This window comes from Hippoglossus hippoglossus, chromosome 6, assembly GCF_009819705.1.
Source record: "Hippoglossus hippoglossus isolate fHipHip1 chromosome 6, fHipHip1.pri, whole genome shotgun sequence".
NCBI lineage: Eukaryota > Metazoa > Chordata > Actinopteri > Pleuronectiformes > Pleuronectidae > Hippoglossus > Hippoglossus hippoglossus.
In genome coordinates, this window is record NC_047156.1 from 782689 (window position 1) to 805444 (window position 22756).

Here is a 22756-nt window from a genome sequence, read left to right on the forward strand (position 1 = left end):
AAGACGAAGATTCTGCAGGAAACTATGAAAAACCTCGATGACCAGTTTGTCACGGCAAAGAAGTGCACAAGCTCGAAGTGGAGGAAACAAGCCTGGTAACACTGAAAACACTGCTCTCGATGCATTCACCCATCGTTTAGGAGAAGGAGTTGGGTCGACATCACAGTCGACACGTGCAATAACCATCAAGATGAATCCACAGACAGAAGACGGGTCAGTGACCAGAGGGCTTAAGTCAAAGTCTTCCCTGTGCAGCAGTGGTTTGTTATTTGCCTTTGATTTGATCAGATATGTTCTTTGACACCGACATCAGTTTTTTAAAGCCCTGGTTAAAAAGGCAGCTCAGTCAAGACGTGGAATAATGGAGAGAGAATAACGGCGAAGCGGTTAAATCCTCCATGATAACCAGTTGCTTTCAAACAACCAAACATTTTATTTAGACAGAAAATAAACAGTCTGCTCCTCTTACCTTCTCACCACCTACGACTTTCTTCAGATTTCGGCATTCAACGCTGTCCACCTCCTCCTGCTCTGTTGTCATGGCGACGGGCTGACCCATCCCTGCCGAGTCCAGTGCCATATTCCCGAGCTGCTCGGCTGCAGCCAACTCAGGGTTTTGTTGGCCCTCGAATGGGCCGCTGCGAGGGGCCCCTAATGGCAGGATGGGGGCCAGGGTTTCCTTCTCAGTGTTAACCACTCCTGTGGCTACAACCTCCATTTTCTCCTTCTTAGTTTTCCCAGATATCCCATCCTTGTCCTTTTTCACAGCAGGGAGGGTTGTACGGGAGGGTTTACTAGATTTGTCCGTTCCCTTAGGAGGGGTAGAGTTGGGGTTCTGTGGTGGGGGGTCCCCGGGGGCCCGACCCTGAATCTCCTTCTTGACTCCGTCCGAGACTGGGGCCTTAATACCGTCCTTAGAGTTTTTACTGCGCTTGGATTTTGATTTGGTCTCTTTGCCCTGCGTGGCGGCCACAGGACTAACAAACTTTATATTGTCAGGTAAAGCAGACACAGAGCTGGGAGGGGCAGCCATGCCCCCTCCCTCCTTACTGCTCGACATCTCTAGTTTGTCCTTCTCCAGGTCAGCGTCTAGGTCAATTATCAGATTGCCAACACCGATATCCCACTCATCACCACTGTCGTACGTGTCCACCGCGTTGGAGTCCACACCTTTCCCGCCTGCAGGGCCGCTGCTGAGGGACATCTTAGTAGGAGCGTCCCGGAGCGCCGCAGGAGGGCCACAGGAGGGCCGTGCTCCTCCCAGCCACAGGACGCCTCCTCAGGGCTGGTCCCCGCGCCTCCTCCCTGCTCCCCACATCGTCTCCTGCACAGAAAACAGAGAACAGGTTAGAGAGGGGACAACCACACATAATAAAACCATTACAACCATCAATTCTGTTGAATAATCACTTAAACAAAGAGTCCAAAAATAAGTCAATAAATGCTTATCACAATTTACCACATCTCAGCGCGACATTGTCAAATATTGTTGAACCAAGCGTCTGAAAGCTAAAGATGCTCAGTTCATAATGAACCCAAACCAGTCGTCACATAGCTGCTGTCAGACACCGAACTCCGGAGGAGCTGCCCGTGAGAATCACATTTCCAAGTGAGAGCCAGTGGTTTATCTGCAGACTTTCTCCACCTGGCCTTCTAGTATTAAGTCTGCATAAAGTCTGTCGAATCCGATGTGAGCACACAGCAGGGGATCCCCCGCTGGAATCGCCACGAGCAAGTGGGGGGGGGGGTCGATGACGGTACACGATACAGACAAAAAAGTTCAAAAAACAAGAAAAACGGTGCTATACATGTAGGAGACACAGACGAAGTCAGCAGAGATTGTTGTGATAAGACGATGTGTTGATGTGCTGTAAACAAACTCACATGATCTCGGCAGCATAATGAATACGTTACTTCCTGTCTCCGCCTGCTGCTCCAGCCCTCATGTCTGGAAACTCCTTTACAGATGTTCTGATACCATTTTCCCCCGACACCCATACCTGGAGCGTGCATACTGGCCGGTACAGAGTAACGATCGGATACCAGTGCATTTAAAAAATAACTTGTACAATGTATTTAACAGCTGTATGCTACTAACCCTGTATGGAAGTGATGAGTGCTGCTACTGACACTTTGCAATAACCACTGACAGTAAAGTCATGTGACTGATAAGAACCAATCAGGAAGAGAACAGGGTCTGTGTCATTGCTCATCTGTCAGGTTCTGTTTGTCCAGACTAAAACACAACCCCAGTTTTTAAACTACAACAAGGCCAGAAGCGTTTCTGCAAGTCTCTGATTTCGAGGCTGGAGAACTGTGTCGTGTCGACAGCAGCAACAGTAATGAGTTTTACAACTAACTCATAGCGGTGGGGGTGTAGTCCATATTTACATTACATAAAAGGAAAACACGCTTCGTGGCACAATCACACTGACTAATCAAAATTCACCTTTTCTACAAACTGCTACAACGACACAATATTTCCACATTTCAGTTTCATGGTGTTATTCATGGTGTGATGGAATTAGTGGGTGAAGCCCTGCTCTCATGTTTCACTCTCTATATTCAGACCGAGCAGCAAATATGTGGATTGAAAGTGTCCTGGAAGCTTTCAAGGCTCGTCCGTCATGGTCAGAGAGCAGCTCCATCATTTCCTGGTGAAGTGGGAGGAGGAGGTTTATTGCCGTGGACATAAAGGCCGTATTGACCAGAGATCACAGCCGTTCACTGAGAAGCCTTTTCCCGGCAGCACTCTGTGACAAGCGGCATGAGGGAGCAGACACATCCCTGCTCTAAAGCCTCCTTCAGGACACTTATCATATGAATGGACGCTGTGACCCCTGACCTCCTCTGACAATGCACAGCCATTTGAGTGATGGGAGGGGGAGGGTTGTAACGTTAACAGCCTGACTGACTCAACACCAATGCTAATTTGGCTTAAGGCTCTGGTTAACTCCACACAAAGCAAAGAGACGACAAGAAAAGTGCTAATTGAGAATGAACGCCAACCAAGAGCTTTTCATCTGAGGCCGAGGAACCTTCAGCAGGCACATCTGTAAAGAAGGGGGGGTGCAGGTAGCGCAAGGCCTGTCCCGATAATCATCTTACCGACTTCTCGTGCAATATATGGACATGAAAACCTGGATATTGCCTGTTTACTGTAGCGACCAGTGTTGGATCACATCACTGCCCAACTATCACAGAGTCACACCCACAATCAGCCAATGATCCAATCACAGCTTGTGGGAGAGAATGAAACATATTCTACCCACAGATTGAACTCTGAACTCTGTGGGGCACAAACATTATCGTTTAACGTTATTATTTCTGTGTCACTATATCATTCAACAAAAATTATGATAAACAATATGGTGACAGGCCTAGGTAGTGTATGGCAAGATTAAGACTATTTACGTTCATATACTAGATGGAATCGAATGGATTTATCAGGAAAGGAAACGTCATAACGATGATGAGAACATGCGTGTCTGTGTCCTCGTTCCCAAACCCTCAGGTTCTGTCCGTCCAGACTCAAACACAAAGCAGAGCATTCAAAGTAAATCAGGTCCAGTCTCGGTTTCAGGGCTGGAAATCTCAAACTATTATCTGAAGAAAAATGAATCACGTTCTGTTACAGACACGAATGACGGGATCGTCACTGTCGAGCCTCTTTCACACGGTCACCGACATCTGGATTCGAGCGTCAGTGTGAAACGACTGAATCAGCGTTTGTTTCCAGGTCAGCTTTCTTGAAGGAAATGGTACTTTCTTGATTCTTGTGGTTCTGGTGTGTTCCTCATGGTTGATGCACTTATTGTGAGTCGCTTTGGATAAAAGCGTCAGCTCAATGAAATGTAATGTAAAGATGACTCTGCAGCAGTCGCAGGTATTTATCGTCTCCTGCTCTGATTGGCAGTGATGGAATCATTTTAGATAGTTTCATATTTTTGTATAGACCTACAGGCTGACCTTTGACCCCGTGTGGCGGGAGCATCTCTTACTGCTCAGTGCGCCCAATCAGACGCTGAAGTCTTCTCTACCTGCACCCAAGTAGCTGAGAAGACAGATGGTCAGACAGGAGGAGGGGGGCATTGCTAATCCTGCTGCTAATAACACAACATCAGAGGCTCCAACAAAACACACAGCGAACACACAACATGGAGCAAACACTGGAAACCACACAGGAGGCTCCACAAAGAAAGAACCAGGTCGGATGAGAGAACATCTTTGAAAGGATGTGAAGTCTAACTGAGATTCCTGACTGTTCCTGATGTCTGAGTCAGTGTCTCTGGACATGTTCTGGATCTTCTCCTGCAGCCTCCTAGTAAAATGTCAACATGTCAGAGTGAGTCCATGTGAGGAACAGCAGGACAATGTGTGGAAGCTTCCCAGTGAGCGAGTGGACGTGTTGATGAGGTTTCTAACACGTGACGGACGTGAAACTGAAGAACACAAACATCTCAGGATGAAGAAGAGGAGCCGTACACGTAGAAGACGAAGACGTCACTTGGAAACACGAGGAGGTTCCAGATCTTCTGGTGATGAGGGCTGACGCCGGTGTGGATGAGCTGTAAACAACAACACTGATCTTTCCACAGCAGAGTTTATACGTCATGTCCGGCCTCCTGCTGCTCTACAGGCTCCGCCCCTGCTGCTCTACAGGCTCCGCCTCCTGCTGCTCTACAGGCTCCGCCCCTCGCCTGGATGTTCCCACATGTTCCTGTTTGAACGAGTCGGACCGACAACCTGCTGCTGCTGCTTCAAACACAACTACACAACATGTCCAGACACTACTGTATTTCCCATTTTCAGTAGTTCATGTCTGCAAACAGCTTATATTTAGTAATTTTATCTATTCTATGCATTGTAAATTTCAAACAATACACAGACGTCTGATCAACATTATTAGAGCTGCCAACTTAGTTATTTTCATTATCAGTCAGTCAGTTATTTTTCTGATTAATAATTTTCAGTAGAGAAGGACTAAGTAGAAAAATGCCCCATCATCTTTCTTTAAAAGCAAAAAACAACATCAATGTTTTTTCCTTCAAACATTCCAGAACCCAAAAATATTCCATTAATTATCGCGACAGCCAACAAAGAGCAGCAAGGTCACGTTGAAGGAGCTGAAGAAAAGAGGAGCGTCTAACTCAGGAGTCAGTGTCCATCAGAGGAGGATCTTTAAATGGAAATGAGCCCGACACTGTCCAGCCCCTCCGAGTGTAGGTGAGCGTTTCACCAACAGCAGAACAAATCATCCGGGCTTTGCAGATGGAAACTTGGCCCGGACTGTTCCACAACCGAAGCATCCTCCGACTCGCTCTGCTGTAAACCACACGTCCCAGGTAGAGTCCGTAAACGCAGATCTGGTTTTCTTCGATACGATAGTTTTCATATCAGCTGATACAGATATGCCTATGAAAGACCGATGTCAGCCAACTGATAATAGAGTAAGAATTGTATTGTGAAGTCACAACGACATTTGACCACAATAATATTCATCCCTTACTGTGGCCATTGAACCGTTTCAGTACACCGTCGACTCTTAGGAGCAAAGATGGATACAACTGGCAGATTAATCAAGAATTAAAATAATACTCGCGGCTCATAACCTTTGATGCAGAATATCAAGATACTAATAAAATGTAAATAGCAGGTTTCAAGTGTTTTCTAAGTGAAAAGAACTTAAGCATAGAAATTAGTAGAAATGAAAATGAGAAACCCATGACAGCTTCCATCTAACTCCCCCGACACACGACTGCACCGACTGTCCACTCGCAGATCTTTTCTCAAAACTCAACTCTTCAGAACGGCTTTCAATGTTCAACGATGCTGTTTCTATCTTTCGTGGATCTTTTCTTTAAAGTCTATGTGAAGTGTCTGAGTTTCCTGAAAAGCGATATGCGAATAAATTGTATTATTATTATAATATCAACAGCACTGAGCCCATACATCGACGAATGAATCCACATAATATTGTTCCAAATAAAATAAAGTGTGGTTCATGAGATGAATATAGGATAAAATGTGGCTACAGGCAGGTGAAATTTAAATAAAGGAAAAAGCAAGGTACAATGTAATTATGAAACATAATCTTATCTGAAGTGAATATGTGCTGTATTTGTACCACGTATTGTAGAGGTCGGCCACTGGCCCACAAGAGGGAATTTTAATCATGTTTTAATTCACAATATTAGACTGAAAGAAACAAAGATTTGTTCGTGCCCCAGTTGCTGATCTCCATCACGGCAGCAACATTATTGAATCAGTAAACTGCAGCTCACAGGCCAAACATCCAGGTGAGTTTTAGTTGTTGACTTTAGAAAAACTTCACAGTTATGTTCTGTGAAGTGTGACAGCTGACATTTGTTGTAGCAAACGTTATGGTTAGCTTGTTCAAGCTAACGTAATAATCACAGACTGAATGTAAAGATGGACGACTACAGAACCAAAGGAATCGTTCTTAGTGTTGGTTAAGATGTGGTCACTGGATCTGCTGCAGCAGGGACGAACCACAACTGGCTGGTTCAGTCGGTGCTGTAAACGTTCAGCTGCCTGTCAGGTGGTGACACACCTTCTTTAAATGATGTGTGGAGGCTGTTACCTGCAGCACACAGCGTTTCTCCTGTTGGAAATCTCTTACAGCTGCAGTCAGGTTTACAGAGAGCAGAGCCGTAGGAGGACATCATAAACAGCTGGAGTGCTGAGACTCTGTAAATACTAAATCCCACCTTTATGGTTCCGTAGCGGATGATAAATGTCTCCGTGGTTTTCATCTAGGAGCTCCAACGGAAAGTAAAGAGGAGTATGAGGAGCGGCTTCAAATGTCTGCGGCAACAGAATTTTAAAAATGACTTCAGGGAGAGTGGAATATTTATCAGGAAACATTTGTGGTAATTTAGTGGTTCTCTGTCTTTCTGAGAATCAGATGCTCAGGTTGTTACATCATGTTTGATGGTTAATTATAGAAATAGACATTTTCAATAGGAGTGAGCTTGACCCGGTTCCACCTACTCAAACAAGCTGTCATTTCAAAACTGTGTTTTAGCCCCGAATTAGAAATAATCTCAATCCATAATAAAAAAGTACCAATCCACCGTGAAAATCGACCATGATGGACAACACATGTTGCTACGTGGTGTGTCCTGAGCGGGAAACTGTGACTGGTTGTTGTCGCTATGACAATCATGCAAGCATCAGGCATCAGGCACGCCCACCATCAAGTGTAAAGCTGTGCGAAAGGTGCGAGAGCTTTTTTTTGTGTTCGCGGGTCAGTTCTCGTCACTTGATATAAATTCGAGAAAAGGTCCAGAACATTGGTCTGGACATTTACAAGACTTTCACATATGAAGAACCGCAGCAGGAGAACATCCAGAACATCCAGTTGTTGGTGTTCCTCTACCAGGGACTGTAAGTGTAGTGTGGGATGGGGTCATCAAGACGAGGGCACAGCGAGTGTGGTCAGGCCTGACACAGACTAACACAACTCTGCTGTTAGGGTTAGATGAAGATGAGGACTGGTTCTGTTCAGGTTGGAGCAGTGACAGGTTCTTCTCCTCCTCAGAAAGGATACAACAATAAGAGCACAGAGAAGACGCTGCATCTTCCCAATGAACTGAACTGTTTGTGGTTGATGGATTTAAAGCTGCAGGACAGCCACAGTGAGGATCGTGGGTCGTCAGTTTAATGATTAGTTAAATGTTTCCCAACCCCAAACTACAAAAAACACCAAGAGCAGATCAACAGAAACTAAAGAGGAACAGGGCTGGAGTAAAAAAATTCTGTGTGTAGAAGAACTGGAAAAAGAACTGGACAGCATTTAGTTATTAAAATGCAGATGCTCTTTACACCTTGGTGTTAGTGTCCAAGTCACATAGATGACGTTCTGACAGGAAGACTTTCCAACACGTTCACCTCTTCATTATTCTGACTGTCGCTCTTTATTCGACCTCAACTGACTTTCTGAAGTCTCTCAGATAGAAGGTTGTGTATTAAACAGCACAATGCATCAGTCTACTCCGTCCTGTCGGCCGTATTTTCAAACTCACCTGGTGAAGGGGCTTGCGATAACGTGACTTCACGGTTTAATATTCAAGGAACAGTTCTGCTCACTGTTTGAACGTGGGAGAACTTAAAGTTCAATTAAGAGAAGTACTCGGCACAGCGTTGGTATTATTTATCAGATTTAACACGATCAAATCGTAGTGAACTGAAACAACATTCAGCCCTAAAGCAACAACACCCCCCCGAACCCTCATTCAGCCCAAAATGAACAACAGGAGATGAGCACACACTGCAACAGTTGAGCAGGATGTAAGTGGAAGTGCTGTGAAATCTGGATTATGTGTAATCGGACTTAAAATTAACACAAACCAGAACTTTGTCTATAATAATGTTGAACAATAATTTCCAGTTGTAAGTTTGAGGCAGAGCAGTTCCACAGTCTTTGACATCTCTGACATGTTCAACCCACAAAGTCCAGCAGCATCATAGAGCTGAGAAAGAACCCAAACCATGAAACTATGCTTTTCCTCTGTCTGGATCTACGGAGAGCGGCTGGATCCAAAACTCTTCTTTATACACGTCATGTTATCAACTGAGTTTCAGCAGTCACAACCACTTTCAACAGAAAGGGGGTCAATTTGTCAAAATCCAGTGCAGTTTAAGTCAACATACCTTCTTTTCCAAACTCGGGTCACCTCTGACCTCTGACATCTAATCAGTTCATCTGTGAGTCTAGGTGAAAGGAGTTCTTTCCTAAGGCGTTCTTGGAGCAAAAAGGGTTTTGTGAGGTCACAGTGACCGTGGCCTTTAACCTCCAAGTTCTAATGAGTTCATCCTTAAGTCCAACGGAACATTTGTTCCACATTTGAAAAGCTTCCTTATCGTGTTCTCCCAAATGGGACGGACGTGTAGACATGCTGCCTCGAGCGGTCATAAACATTACGGCACGAGAGCGGGTCGATTGCCGTCCCTCCCCTAACGCACATGCAGCTGATTGTTCACCTCTGTAGTTTGAACGTGAACCGAGTTCTGCCTCCATCGGGACTCTGTTCACCTGAAGTTACAGAGGACACTCAGCTTTATTGATTAGCTGTGTAGCTTTGTCAGCTGCTCTGAGCTCAGCACAAGATTAACAGCCACAGCAACGCATCACAGGAGAGGACGCACGGCGACACAGGACGCACAGCGACACAGGACGCACGGCGACACAGGACGCACGGCGACACAGGAGGCACGCCGTCCCATCATTACCCTCAATGCTCTGGGATGAAAAGAAATTGTCCAAAGTATGTTGAGATCAAGCAAACACATCCCTACCCACGTTACCAGAGCTACAACATGTACTGGTCGTTTGTCAGAGATTCAGTATGAAATAGTATTTCAGAAATACTGCTTTGTAATTTTTTATGTGTCTTTGTTGTCAAAGTATTTAAATAGTTTATCAGTGACTATTGTATTTTGATTCCATTGTAATCCTTTTTCATATGCAGAGTTTTAAATTGATGCTTGTCTCGCTATTGATTAATCTGTGTCAAAAAGCTCAGATTATTCACCTCCAATGTTTTCAGCCGTGTCCGTTTGTCTGTAAAAAGACTTTCACAAGAACGACTCAACTGATCACCACGAGCTTTAGAGGGATGTGGTTGTGGCTCAGGAAACAACGCAATACATTTTGGTGCAGATCAAGGTTTTGTCCCTCTTTCTTTAACATTGTGAGATAGATGGACATTTTCACAGATATCTCATTGAATCAAAGGACTGTTGAGCATCAAGCTCTCCATCCATTACTGCTCCACAGTTATGAATTCAGTCAGTGGTCCTGAGAAGCAGCAGCTGAACGGAACGCCCTGAGATCAACGCCACCCGGGAGTTAATCTCCCTCCACGTCTCACAGGTCTGTTTCTCACTCAATCATAAGGTATCACAGGGTTTATACAGTCGGAGATGAAACAGATCACATACATCCGGCAGTAGAAGGACCCAAGTCATCTCCACCTGTTTAACCCTGTGAAAATGGACGTCCCATCTAAAATAAAAACTAAAAAAAACTTTTACCAGAAAGCTAAGGCCTCTGTCTTTCACCTCATCACACCGTACGCTCGTTGTACTGAAAAGGCAAATAAGAGATTTTGGATGAACCCGGTAGAGCGCACAGCACCGGGGCGTGGACCCGGGGACAGCTCCACTGCCGGGCCGCAGCAGCACCAAGTCCGCTTACACTGTTAATTTGGGTCTTTTCATACATGTTGGGACCATGAAAAAGTTACGTTTTACAGTTTTGAGCGACTGTCAGTAATTTACTGCTCCTCCCCGAGTCTCCATCATTCAGGCTGAGCACTGCCAACAGAATCAAGCCAAACCGAGCGCGCCGCCATCTCCTCTGGTTCCATACGTCATCTATTTAACAAATTCTGTTGCTTTTACCGAACATATTTTTGTGTATGTGTGTCTGTTTGTCTACGTATCAGCGAGAGAGAGAGAAAGAGAGCAAGGGAGAAAGAGAGCGAGTGGCAGACTCGGTGTGTGTGAGTGTGCGGTTAACTTTCCTTCAAGTTCCGGGACTATCACACAGAAGCTACACAATGCTTTTATCATAATCAACTGCTTATGGCGATGAATCTGGCCTGGGACCAACGGGATCACTGTAAACGGTCTCCACTAAACTAGAGGAGGCAGCACAAAGTGACGGAGGCGGCCTCCAGCTTTTGGTCTTTTTCATCCTGAGATATTTGTATTATTCGAGTTTCACGTCTGTTACATGATGGAAACATCTCCATCCCGCCCATCCACTCGCAGTGAATCTCCTGCTGTATTCACACATGGGTTAATTCAGACTAATTCTATTTTTTAACAAGGCTGCTGGGAGGAGAAAGTCACAGACACTGACTCAGACGATTGTGTTCTCGCATCCAGCTCCTTCAGATCATTTCAGGAGATATTTCGGAGTTTAGTGCAGGTCTGATGAAAGTTTTATAAATCAATTGATAATCAGTTGATTCATAACCAATAATAGGTAGGAGGAATGTATGTTATGAATGAATTTTTTATTCAGTTATTTTTGTATGTCCTCAGTCAGTCGGACTATATCCTCAGAATACAAATGAGGCGACTGACAGGAAACCTCCTCCTCTGCTGTAGTTTGCAGTTTCTTTTCATCTTCGACAACCAGCACTGTCTCTCCAGGACGATTTCACCACAGTTTATATTTCCTCTCAGCTACTGTCTTCTCATGCATTCCCACAATTACCCCTGACACTGAATATATATGAAAAAAAGAGACACACTCAGCGGTTCTGTGTTCGAGGACATTTCCAAACCCAAGCTCATCATCATGTTCAGCCACCGTCACTGTCAAGGCCACAAAGGCGCTGATGCACAATACTTAGACTCCGGCAGAAATCATGCAGCGGATGTCACACTGGGTCAGCAGGCAGCATCCCACTGTTCACCAGAGCAGGACCACCGAGACACTTAGGTTCACGCAGATCCTGTCCACGTGAATGGATTTACCAGAAAGAAAGACCTGCGCTGTATGTATCGTGTCCTTGTTCACAGATCTGATCCCTGACGCTGCTTCGGAGGTAAATAAGTGACATGCTAATGGAACTACAACACGTGGCCGCACTGAATGTAGATTACAACACTGTGGAATCATCTCCACTGTCCGTCCTGCAGGAAGACACCCTCTATGTTTCAGAGTCAACTTCCTTTTTGACAAAGCTTATAGTTAGGGCTGGTTCAGGTGCATCTTGGACCAGCTCTTAGTTCTGCTACTGTAGGTCTAGAATGTCAGGGGACACACAGAGCGTCTCGTTCCTCCTCTGTCTTCATCACATACATGATACTGACTCGACTCTTTGCAGATCCAGGATCGTGGTTGTATAAATACATGAAGTGCTAAAAGGTGTTTGGTTTTATGAGCTTCTCTAGTCCTGATGGCCACTCAAAGCTCTGTACACAGCTGGATTCCAGTCACACAAACACCTCTTCTACCACACATGGATTCAGGTCCGTTTTCCTGTTAGAGGTTAAAGGCTGTGATCCTCACGCGAACACAGCGGCAGAGGACGACCTCAGAGACATGTAGGCTCCGGACACGGTGGGAACGACCTCGGTTCAGGGCAGATCTGACCGGCGGGGCTTCCGGACACTGGGATGACATCACAGGAGCAGGATGGAGGCATTATGATGTTTGAAGATCCGGTCAGCAGGTAGTTCAGTTGTTTTGGATTTGGCTGAAACGCTGTTTAGATAATGAGGGAAAGTTCATTTTTCAGTGAACTATCTCCACAGTGCAAATACTTGAAGGTTGATGTGCAGATACAGTCCATCCACAGGGAAACAGCAGCAGCTGAGGGTTCGGAGGAGGCTGCACCTTGTTCAGATCTGAGACCAACTGACACAGATTATGGACCAACAGACCAAAAGGAGGTTTCTTGAGGTAAGGTGACATCACACGCTTTACTAACTTTAACAACAGGAGATTTGTCGTCACAGTAGTTAACCTAGCACCTGGTGTCATACCAGCTCACTGACGTACAACACTGTGTTTTACTGACAGCAACAGACGCCTAAGTTGGGTTCCTGCTGCATGTTGGACATCAGTGTCCCAGCTCTAGCATGTAGTTAGCATGCTAGCTCCGTCCCCCCCATCTGGACGCCGCTACGTGCTAATGGAGGAGAGCTGGATCATCACACACGTCCTGTGAAGAAAGTAAAGAGAGCTACCGACACAGCACAGACACGGAGCTAACCCAGCTAGCCGGGCTACCGTTAGCTGAATGAATCGGGGGTGTGGGTGAGGGGAGCAGCTAGCCGCTAGCCGTGGATGTCACTGTCCTGTGGAGCGACGCTGACCCGCTAACATCGCCCTCCACGGACTCCAGGCGGACGGGGTCCGGTCCACACGGACACAACACGTCCGAACCCGGGGGCACAGTGCGGACGCCGTGCGGGGCCCGAGCTCCAGGAGCGCAGCGGGTCCGAGGCCCGCCGTGGCCCGCGACGAGGCTAGCGAGATCCATTATCGGACGCGTTGCTGTTTCTCTGTGGGCGCTGAGAGATTCCCCGTGAAATCACCGCCACACACGGACCGGTTCACCGGAACCACCCCCGCGTCCGCACCGAGGTCCAGCGGCTCAGCACAGACCCGAACCCCGGCGCACACACGCGTTGTGTAACCGCTGGTCTAGCGTCCTCTCCGCCGACTGACGGACAATCGCCGATGCAGCGCTTTCAACCTCACTGTCAACGCATGCTTCCATGATCGGACAGCCCTCGCACTCCTGCCTGCAGTTCGAGCTGGAACTGGTTCCGCTGGGACCCACGGACCCAGTCCCAGTTGACCCGCACTGGGAGCCACAGGTTCACTGGTTAGATCTGACATTCGTTAGAAAACAAGGCAGACAGCGGGTGTAACTGTCGCTAATACGACCCGTGAGCGGGCGTCACAGAGAAACGTCACAATAACCTTTAATAAATACAGTTAACGGAGGTCTTGATTAAACACGTGGCCCGGGCGGCTCGCTGCGGAGGAGCGGGGTCTCCCTCACACACACGGGGCGAGCGGGTCAGGCGGGGACGTGTCCGATGATGGGCGCATACACCTTAGCTCCCCGGTCTCTCCAGACAAAGACGGCAGCTAGCCTGCTGAGCTAACCCCGGGACAGCTAGCAGGCTATCCCGCGTTTCACCCGAACAAGAGGGTCCAGATCCCAGCAGGAGGAGCGACCCCACCACGTCCACTTACCCCGGTAGGAATCCCTATCCGAGCCGGTTCATGTACACTCCATGGGGCCCGATAATCCCGGAGAAACAGCTACAAGATCCGGACCCGGAGGAGCGAGGAGGCGACACCAGTCAACGTGCTCCCAGCTCAGCGCAGCCGCCACTCGGTCACATCCCGGAGAGAGGAGGCCGCCGGCGGGAAGCAGTCACATGAAGGAGCCGCGGCTCGGGTCTGGATGGAAACTAAACTGATCCCAGATATTCCACGAGAGGAGGAAACACACAAACACAAACACACACAAACACACACAACAACCAGGGCCTCCAGGCTGCTAGCTTCCACACAACCAAACCCCGGAGCCCTGGATCCAGGGACCCGGATCCCCGGATCACTGTCAATCACGGGACTGGATCCGTGGATCTGGACTCATGAACGGAAGTGGATTGAAACTGTAAATACAAAATATAAGAGGCTGCACATCAAGGTGTTATATATAAATATATAAACACAACCACTGACTGTATATAAACAGTGACTGTATATAAACACATCCACTGACTGTATATAAACACAACCACTGACTGTATATAAACACAACCACTGACTTTATATAAACACAACCACTGACTGTATATAAACACAACCACTGACTACATATAAACAGTGACTGTATATAAACACAATCACTGACTGTATATAAACACAACCACTGACTGTATATAAACAGTGACTGTATATAAACACAATCACTGACTTTATATAAACACAACCACTGACTGTATATAAACAGTGACTGTATATAAACACAATCACTGACTTTATATAAACACAATCACTGACTTTATATAAACACAACCACTGACTGTATATAAACAGTGACTGTATATAAACACAATCACTGACTTTATATAAACACAACCACTGACTGTATATAAATACTGACTATATATGAACACAATCACTGACTTTATATAAACACAGCCACTGACTGTATATAAACACAATCACTGACTGTATATAAACACAGCCACTGACTGTATATAAACACAATCACTGACTGTATATAAACAGTGACTGTATATAAACACAATCACTGACTGTATATAAACACAACCACTGACTGTATATAAACAGTGACTGTATATAAACACAATCACTGACTGTATATAAACAGTGACTGTATATAAACACAGCCACTGACTGTATATAAACACAATCACTGACTGTATATAAACACAGCCACTGACTGTATATAAACACAATCACTGACTGTATATAAACAGTGACTGTATATAAACACAATCACTGACTGTATATAAACACAACCACTGACTATATATAAACAGTGACTGTATATAAACACAATCACTGACTGTATATAAACACAACCACTGACTGTATATAAACAGTGACTGTATATAAACACAATCACTGACTTTATATAAACACAACCACTGACTGTATATAAATACTGACTATATATGAACACAATCACTGACTTTATATAAACACAGCCACTGACTGTATATAAACACAATCACTGACTGTATATAAACACAGCCACTGACTGTATATAAACACAATCACTGACTGTATATAAACACAGCCACTGACTGTATATAAACACAATCACTGACTGTATATATACAAAATCCAGGTCTGTATATATATGAAGACGTTTAACATGTTGCAGTGTTTGTACAGTAGCCCAGAATCATTAAGTTGTGTTTTTCTGTCACCTGAAGGCCACCGTAGATTCTCCTACATGACTGGAAGGGGGGGGGGGGTGTTCAGGTGGCTGCAGTCTGTTACTTCACCACTAGAAGTGGTTCGGATTAAAGTAACTCTCACCCTGATCCGAACCCTGTTCTAAAACCATCTGTGTTCACTGCTGTGGTACTTTGAAGCCACTGGTAACTCGTCCTCGTATGACTGGACTCAATTTATAGTCAGATGGTTTGTCTAATAACTGGTCCTGAATTTAAACAGAAGACACGAGGAACATCATGTCCTGCAGCCATTTGTCTTTCTACTCAAACAAGTCTCCGCTCCTTAACTGCTGACACACACACACACACACACACACACACACACACATTATATTTATGTCTCTGTGAGGACTTTTAAAAAACATGATTCTACCCTGAACCTTAAAACCAGGTGTCAGCTGACAGGAGGAAAAATGTCCTCACTTAGATAATCATACAAGATCATACACAAACACACTTGTGTTTAATGTAGGGATTCCAGGATGGTTACCCAGGCAACAAGGATATGATAATTTTGGCATGACACACACACACACACACACACAGTAGTATTACCTGTAGTGTGTGTGTGTTTTCCATCTGATTGCACCTTTAATCAATAGCCTGTGCAGCTACATTTACATTTCTATTTGACTCTTCTCTCCTTGTTAAGGACGGACTGAGCCGAGCGGTGACTAAGTGATGAAGAGGTAATAAGGATCTAATGAGGAGTCACGTGATACATGTGCGTAGATTCTGTTCTTACATAAGAACAAATCCCAGATAAGAACATTTTGGTCAATATCAGAATGTTCGTAAAAGCGGCGGAAGTGGGTTTTCAGAAGAAATTTCTTCTTAATAACTTTTGGTGACTGAGGCGCAGCGGTTTCTATCATTTCTTTGCTTTTTGCTAAAGTTAGCATGCTAACCAGTTGGCCACGGCCCATCTGGTCACTGTGGCGTCCATTTGCTGCTCAGAGAACGATTATGACCTCTGGTCTGTGAAACGACGGCTGATGCTCTTGGCGACCATCGCCACCACCTGCTCACAGCAAGACGCCGGCAGCAGAGAAAAGTGACGTATAGGCCCTCAAAACATGTGACTTACACAATCTGCTGCAACCCAAAAAACAGATCAGACTGAGGAAGCTTCACTGAGGCTACAACTAACTGTGAAATACAGGACTGAGGTTTTGGTTTCATACCAGATGCACCTGCCAAGAAACACAACCCTGTTGGAGGCCTGGCTCGCCGCGCTGCTCCCCCGTCACGTTAACTGGAGCTGACGGCTTCATAAAGCCAGGGAGCTGTTTGTCTGTGAGCTTGTCTGACGTCATTATTTCCGGCTGTGGCCCCCACAGGGACACCGTGTGGAGGAATCCCTTTGCACTCACCTCCTCAGATATTTGAGGTTCAGTTCTGGTCACATTTCATCTCACACACTTCCTTTATTAAGGAGGCAAGGACACTTAGCGGCTGTGAGCCACACAGGTTTGTTCCTGTGGGTCCGGGGGAGGCCCTGCGGTGACCTGCCCTGACATAATTGAAAGAGGAAATGTTTGACAGGATAGAGTTTGACAGAATAAAGACCTTGTTCTCACTGTAGCCGCTTCTGACATTAACTCAGATTTAAGATAAGTAACTCACACAGAAGCCAAGTCATCTGACTGTGAGCCCATCGTCTACTTTCTTTTATCACTCGAGTCTCACAAACACAAAGTGATACTGTCTGTAGGTGTTTTAGGTCCAGAGTCTGCAAATGACAATGTCTGGACTCCAGACGACATTTTGTTTAATCTCTATTAACAGCTCTATATAATTGTTGATAAATTAAAAATGATGCATTTCTGTCAATGTGCTCTCCACAATATCAACATTTAATGATCAAAAAGATCAACGATGCATGTTCAGAGCTGCGAGCTTACATGGATTTAAGGTGTGTGTGTGTGTGTGTGTGTGTGTCCTCACCATGGTTAAAAAGACCAGCTCAGCAATAATTAATAGGAACCTTATCTGGCTGTGATGACATAAAGAGGGGTACGTTTCCATGGTTACAACATCCTGACCTGCAAACACACACTCACCTTGGTTCAGACTGAGAAACATGCACAGGTCGTACCAGCCGTTCAAACCCGTCACCAACCGATACCTGCAGCAGCGATGGGACCAGAGCGACTACGACACCCACCGCAGGAAGGTAGGAGGACTTACACTGTATATAGACCATCAGTGACTGTATATATAGACCATCAGTGACTGTATATAAAGATGATCAGTGACTGTATATAAAGACCATCAGTGACTGTATATAAAGACCATCAGTGACTGTATATAAAGACCATCAGTGACTGTATATAAAGATGATCAGTGACTGTATATAAAGACCATCAGTGACTGTATATAAAGATGATCAGTGACTGTATATAAAGACCATCAGTGACTGTATATAAAGATGATCAGTGACTGTATATAAAGATGATCAGTGACTGTATATAAAGATGATCGGTGACTGTATATAAAGAGGATCAGTGAGTGTATATAAAGACCATCAGTGACTGTATATAAAGACCATCAGTGACTGTATATAAAGATGATCAGTGACTGTATATAAAGACCATCAGTGACTGTATATAAAGACCATCAGTGACTGTATATAAAGACCATCAGTGACTGTATATAAAGATGATCAGTGACTGTATATAAAGACCATCAGTGACTGTATATAAAGACCATCAGTGACTGTATATAAAGATGATCAGTGACTGTATATAAAGAGGATCAGTGACTGTATATAAAGACCATCAGTGACTGTATATAAAGATGATCAGTGACTGTATATAAAGATGATCAGTGACTGTATATAAAGATGATCAGTGACTGTATATAAAGACCATCAGTGACTGTATATAAAGACCATCAGTGACTGTATATAAAGATGATCAGTGACTGTATATAAAGACCATCAGTGACTGTATATAAAGACGATCAGTGACTGTATATAAAGAGGATCAGTAACTGTATATAAAGACCATCAGTGACTGTATATAAAGATGATCAGTGACTGTATATAAAGATGATCAGTGACTGTATATAAAGACCATCAGTGACTGTATATAAAGATGATCAGTGACTGTATATAAAGATGATCAGTGACTGTATATAAAGATGATCAGTGACTGTATATAAAGAGGATCAGTGACTGTATATAAAGATGATCAGTGACTGTATATAAAGATGATCAGTGACTGTATATAAAGACGATCAGTGACTGTATATAAAGACCATCAGTGACTGTATATAAAGAGGATCAGTGACTGTATATAAAGATGATCAGTGACTGTATATAAAGACCATCAGTGACTGTATATAAAGACCATCAGTGACTGTATATAAAGACCATCAGTGACTGTATATAAAGACGATCAGTGACTGTATATAAAGATGATCAGTGACTGTATATAAAGACCATCAGTGACTGTATATAAAGATGATCAGTGACTGTATATAAAGATGATCAGTGACTGTATATAAAGACCATCAGTGACTGTATATAAAGACGATCAGTGACTGTATATAAAGATGATCAGTGACTGTATATAAAGACCATCAGTGACTGTATATAAAGACCATCAGTGACTGTATATAAAGACGATCAGTGACTGTATATAAAGACGATCAGTGACTGTATATAAAGACGATCAGTGACTGTATATAAAGATGATCAGTGACTGTATATAAAGATGATCAGTGACTGTATATAAAGATGATCAGTGACTGTATATAAAGAGGATCAGTGACTGTATATAAAGACCATCAGTGACTGTATATAAAGACGATCAGTGACTGTATATAAAGACCATCAGTGACTGTATATAAAGACGATCAGTGACTGTATATAAAGATGATCAGTGACTGTATATAAAGACCATCAGTGACTGTATATAAAGATGATGAGTGACTGTATATAAAGATGATCAGTGACTGTATATAAAGACCATCAGTGACTGTATATAAAGAGGATCAGTGACTGTATATAAAGAGGATCAGTGACTGTATATAAAGACGATCAGTGACTGTATATAAAGAGGATCAGTGAGTGTATATAAAGAGGATCAGTGACTGTATATAAAGATGATCACTGACTGTATATAAAGATGATCAGTGACTGTATATAAAGACCATCAGTGACTGTATATAAAGAGGATCAGTGACTGTATATAAAGACCATCAGTGACTGTATATAAAGATGATCAGTGACTGTATATAAAGACCATCAGTGACTGTATATAAAGACCATCAGTGACTGTATATAAAGAGAGTTCAGGTTCTATTCCCTCACTGAACTCACCTGTGTTTCTGTACAGGTAAGCTCCGCCCTCCCTCTAGTGGACACCAGGGGCACCAGGACACCAGCTCACATCCAGCTCAAACTGAAGAAGCTGCAGGTCAGAGGTCACACAAACAAAACTTAAAAACTTTAACTTCAGCTTTCAGTTCAATCTGAGAGTCGGACACAGAGATGATGTCATAACTGGTTTCTGTGGTTCAGCTGCAGGACGAGCGACGGTCGACCATCGACAGAGATAATCGCCTCCTGGCCTCCAGACTGGCCGACATCGTCTGCTCTAAAGGTCTCGTCGACAATCACAACCAGCACCACCTGAGGAGGTAATCTGATCAGTACTTGTAATCGAGTATTTCTACTGTGGTTTAGTTGTGGACAGGGTTAGTAAAGAACCAGTCCTGGTTAAGGTTCGGGGGAAGTTTTTGGTTTGATCAATGGAATAAGGATGTCTGTGTGTGTGTAGTCCAGGTTCTAGTCATGTTGTGGGGATTTGTCTTTCTTATGGGGACAAAAAGCAAGTTCTCATAACATCCATCCATCCATTGTCTCCTTCTTATCCGGGCTCGGGTCGTGGAGCTGATCAAATAGGGTATCCCCAGGTATAGAGACAGTCTGCAGGAAATCAATGTCCTCTGAAGTCATGTGTGTGTGTGTGTGTGTGTGTGTGTGTGTGTGTCTGTCTGTCTGTGTGTGTGTGTGTGTGTGTGTTGTGAGTGTTGTGTGCGTGTGTGTGTGTGTGTGTGTGTGTGTTGTGAGTGTGTGTGTGTAGTCGTCACAGTAACATTAATATATATCAATGTTGCTTTTTTAGCAGGAATCTTTTGATCCTGTCAATCATCCTCTCTTAACAGACAGCGAGCTCACATCAGACATTTCTGATTGATTATTATCACCTTGTCTCCTTCAGTCTTAAACGCTGACAAGAGGAGGGAGGAGCTTCTGCTGTTAGTACGCCAGAATCAGGCCATCTACCAACGGATCACGTCCCGCCAGTCGCAGTATCGCCGCCAGCTGTGGTTGGACGACTGGGAGAGGGCGGCGTGCCGGCACGAAAACATTTCCCAGTTCCCCAGAGGCCTCACAGAAAAACAGGTAGAAGAAGGTAGAAGAAAAAACTACATCTTTACTTGTTTTTGTGAAAATACTTTCTGGGTGAAAGGAACTTGTGCATCAGAAAACGTTGAGAGCCTGTGTGTGATTGGTCGTGTGTGTGATTGGTCGTGTGTGTGATTGGTCCTGTGTGTGATTGGTCCTGTGAGTGATTGGTCCTGTGTGTGATTGGTCCTGTGTGTGATTGGTCCTGTGTGTGATTGGTCCTGTGTGTGATTGGTCCTGTGTGTGATTGGTCCTGTGTGTGATTGGTCGTGTGTGTGATTGGTCCTGTGTGTGATTGGTCCTGTGTGTGATTGGTCCTGTGTGTGATTGGTCCTGTGTGTGATTGGTCCTGTGTGTGATTGGTCGTGTGTGTGATTGGTCGTGTGTGTGATTGGTCCTGTGTGTGATTGGTCCTGTGTGTGATTGGTCGTGTGTGTGATTGGTCGTGTGTGTGATTGGTCCTGTGTGTGATTGGTCCTGTGTGTGATTGGTCCTGTGTGTGATTGGTCCTGTGTGTGATTGGTCCTGTGTGTGATTGGTCCTGTGTGTGATTGGTCCTGTGTGTGATTGGTCCTGTGTGTTTGTGTTTCTGCAGAGGTCCAACAGAAAGGTCACGTTTACGGCCGTGCAGGACGGCGGGCGATCAGCTGGCTGCAGCAAGGCCGACGCCAAGGAGGCTGAGGGAGGAGCCTGAGGGACAAACAAACTTGAGCAGCAACACACACACACACACACACGCACACACACACACACACACACACACACACACACACACACACACACACACTCACACACACACACGCACACACACACACACACACACACACACACACACACACACACACACACACACACACTCACACACACACACGCACACACACACACACACACACACACACACGCACACACACACACACACACACACACACACACACACACACACACACACTCACACACACGCACGCACACACACACACACACACACACACACACACGCACACACACACACACACACACACACACACACACACACACACTCACACACACACACGCACACACACACACACACACACACACGCACACACACACACACACACACACACACACACACACACACACACACACACACACACACACATCTGCATCAGAGCTTCACACCACGACCTTTCTGTTGAGTGATGATTTTAACGAGTGAGTTTTACGTTGTTTTCCTGTCATTTGAATCCAAAAGTCAAATCTTCTGAGCTCTGTCATTTATCATGAAACTGAACTGAGACGTCATCACATCTGAGTTCTTTTATCAGCATGAGGTGAAAACATGAGAGCACAGTTCTGTCCACTGGGTGGCAGTAAAGACATGTCTCACTGAGGGGCTGCAACATCCGTTCATCGATTATGTTCTTGTTTAATTCATTTCTCTTTTTTTAATTAATAGCAAAATAAAAGAAAGGGAGAAATCATAGATTTTATTGTCAGTAAAGTTGATGTCTTCAAATCATTTACAAAGATATAAACAGAAAAGAATCTTTGATTATCAAAATAAAGTTTGGGCTTTAATACATTTGCAGAAATGATTAAAGGACTGTTTTCACATTGTCATGGTGGATTATTAAATGTAGAATAATTACATTTTGTGAAGCCGCTGTAGTTGTTGATTTTCCATCAATCGATTGGTTGATAACATCTGGATTTGTTGCACATCTGCAGGTTTAGTATAATATTAAACATATAAATTAAACATGATATAAATATTTAATATTTAAATCAATAAATCAATTGTTTACCTGTTTTAACTTTTCCAGAAACTGGTGAAGTTTGATGACTTTAAAGAAATTA

At 44.5% G+C, this 22756-nt stretch overlaps 2 protein-coding genes and 1 long non-coding RNA gene across 4 annotated transcripts in view; 2 read left to right on the top strand and 1 right to left on the bottom strand.

The window, feature by feature from the left end:
* The window catches only part of LOC117763284 (zinc finger protein 609-like), a 28654-nt gene extending 14480 nt beyond the window's left edge, over window positions 1-14174 (bottom strand). The window contains exons 1-2 of one of the 2 annotated variants that reach the window (XM_034588280.1): window positions 13754-14174; window positions 470-1324 (exon numbers count right to left, since the gene is read on the bottom strand). In XM_034588280.1, the coding sequence (XP_034444171.1) occupies window positions 470-1204 (735 nt within the window). In that variant the 5' untranslated portion in view covers window positions 1205-1324; window positions 13754-14174. The remainder of the gene's footprint in view (window positions 1-469; window positions 1325-13753) is intronic. The other variant, XM_034588281.1, reaches the window with a different exon arrangement.
* Window positions 14175-17436: 3262 nt separating this feature from the next.
* On the top strand, window positions 17437-21700 carry si:ch211-284k5.2 (uncharacterized protein CFAP97D2). Its single transcript, XM_034588282.1, has 5 exons — window positions 17437-17677; window positions 19845-19925; window positions 20030-20148; window positions 20733-20917; window positions 21516-21700. The coding sequence occupies exons 1-4, from the start codon at window positions 17585-17587 to the stop codon at window positions 20743-20745; spliced, it is 306 nt and encodes a 101-aa protein (XP_034444173.1). The 5' UTR covers window positions 17437-17584; the 3' UTR covers window positions 20746-20917; window positions 21516-21700.
* A 307-nt stretch (window positions 21701-22007) lies between these two features.
* LOC117763287 lies at window positions 22008-22549 on the top strand. Its single transcript, XR_004614131.1, has 2 exons — window positions 22008-22111; window positions 22276-22549. It is a non-coding gene; the product is annotated as an uncharacterized LOC117763287 (long non-coding RNA).
* The last annotated feature ends 207 nt before the right edge of the window (window positions 22550-22756 follow it).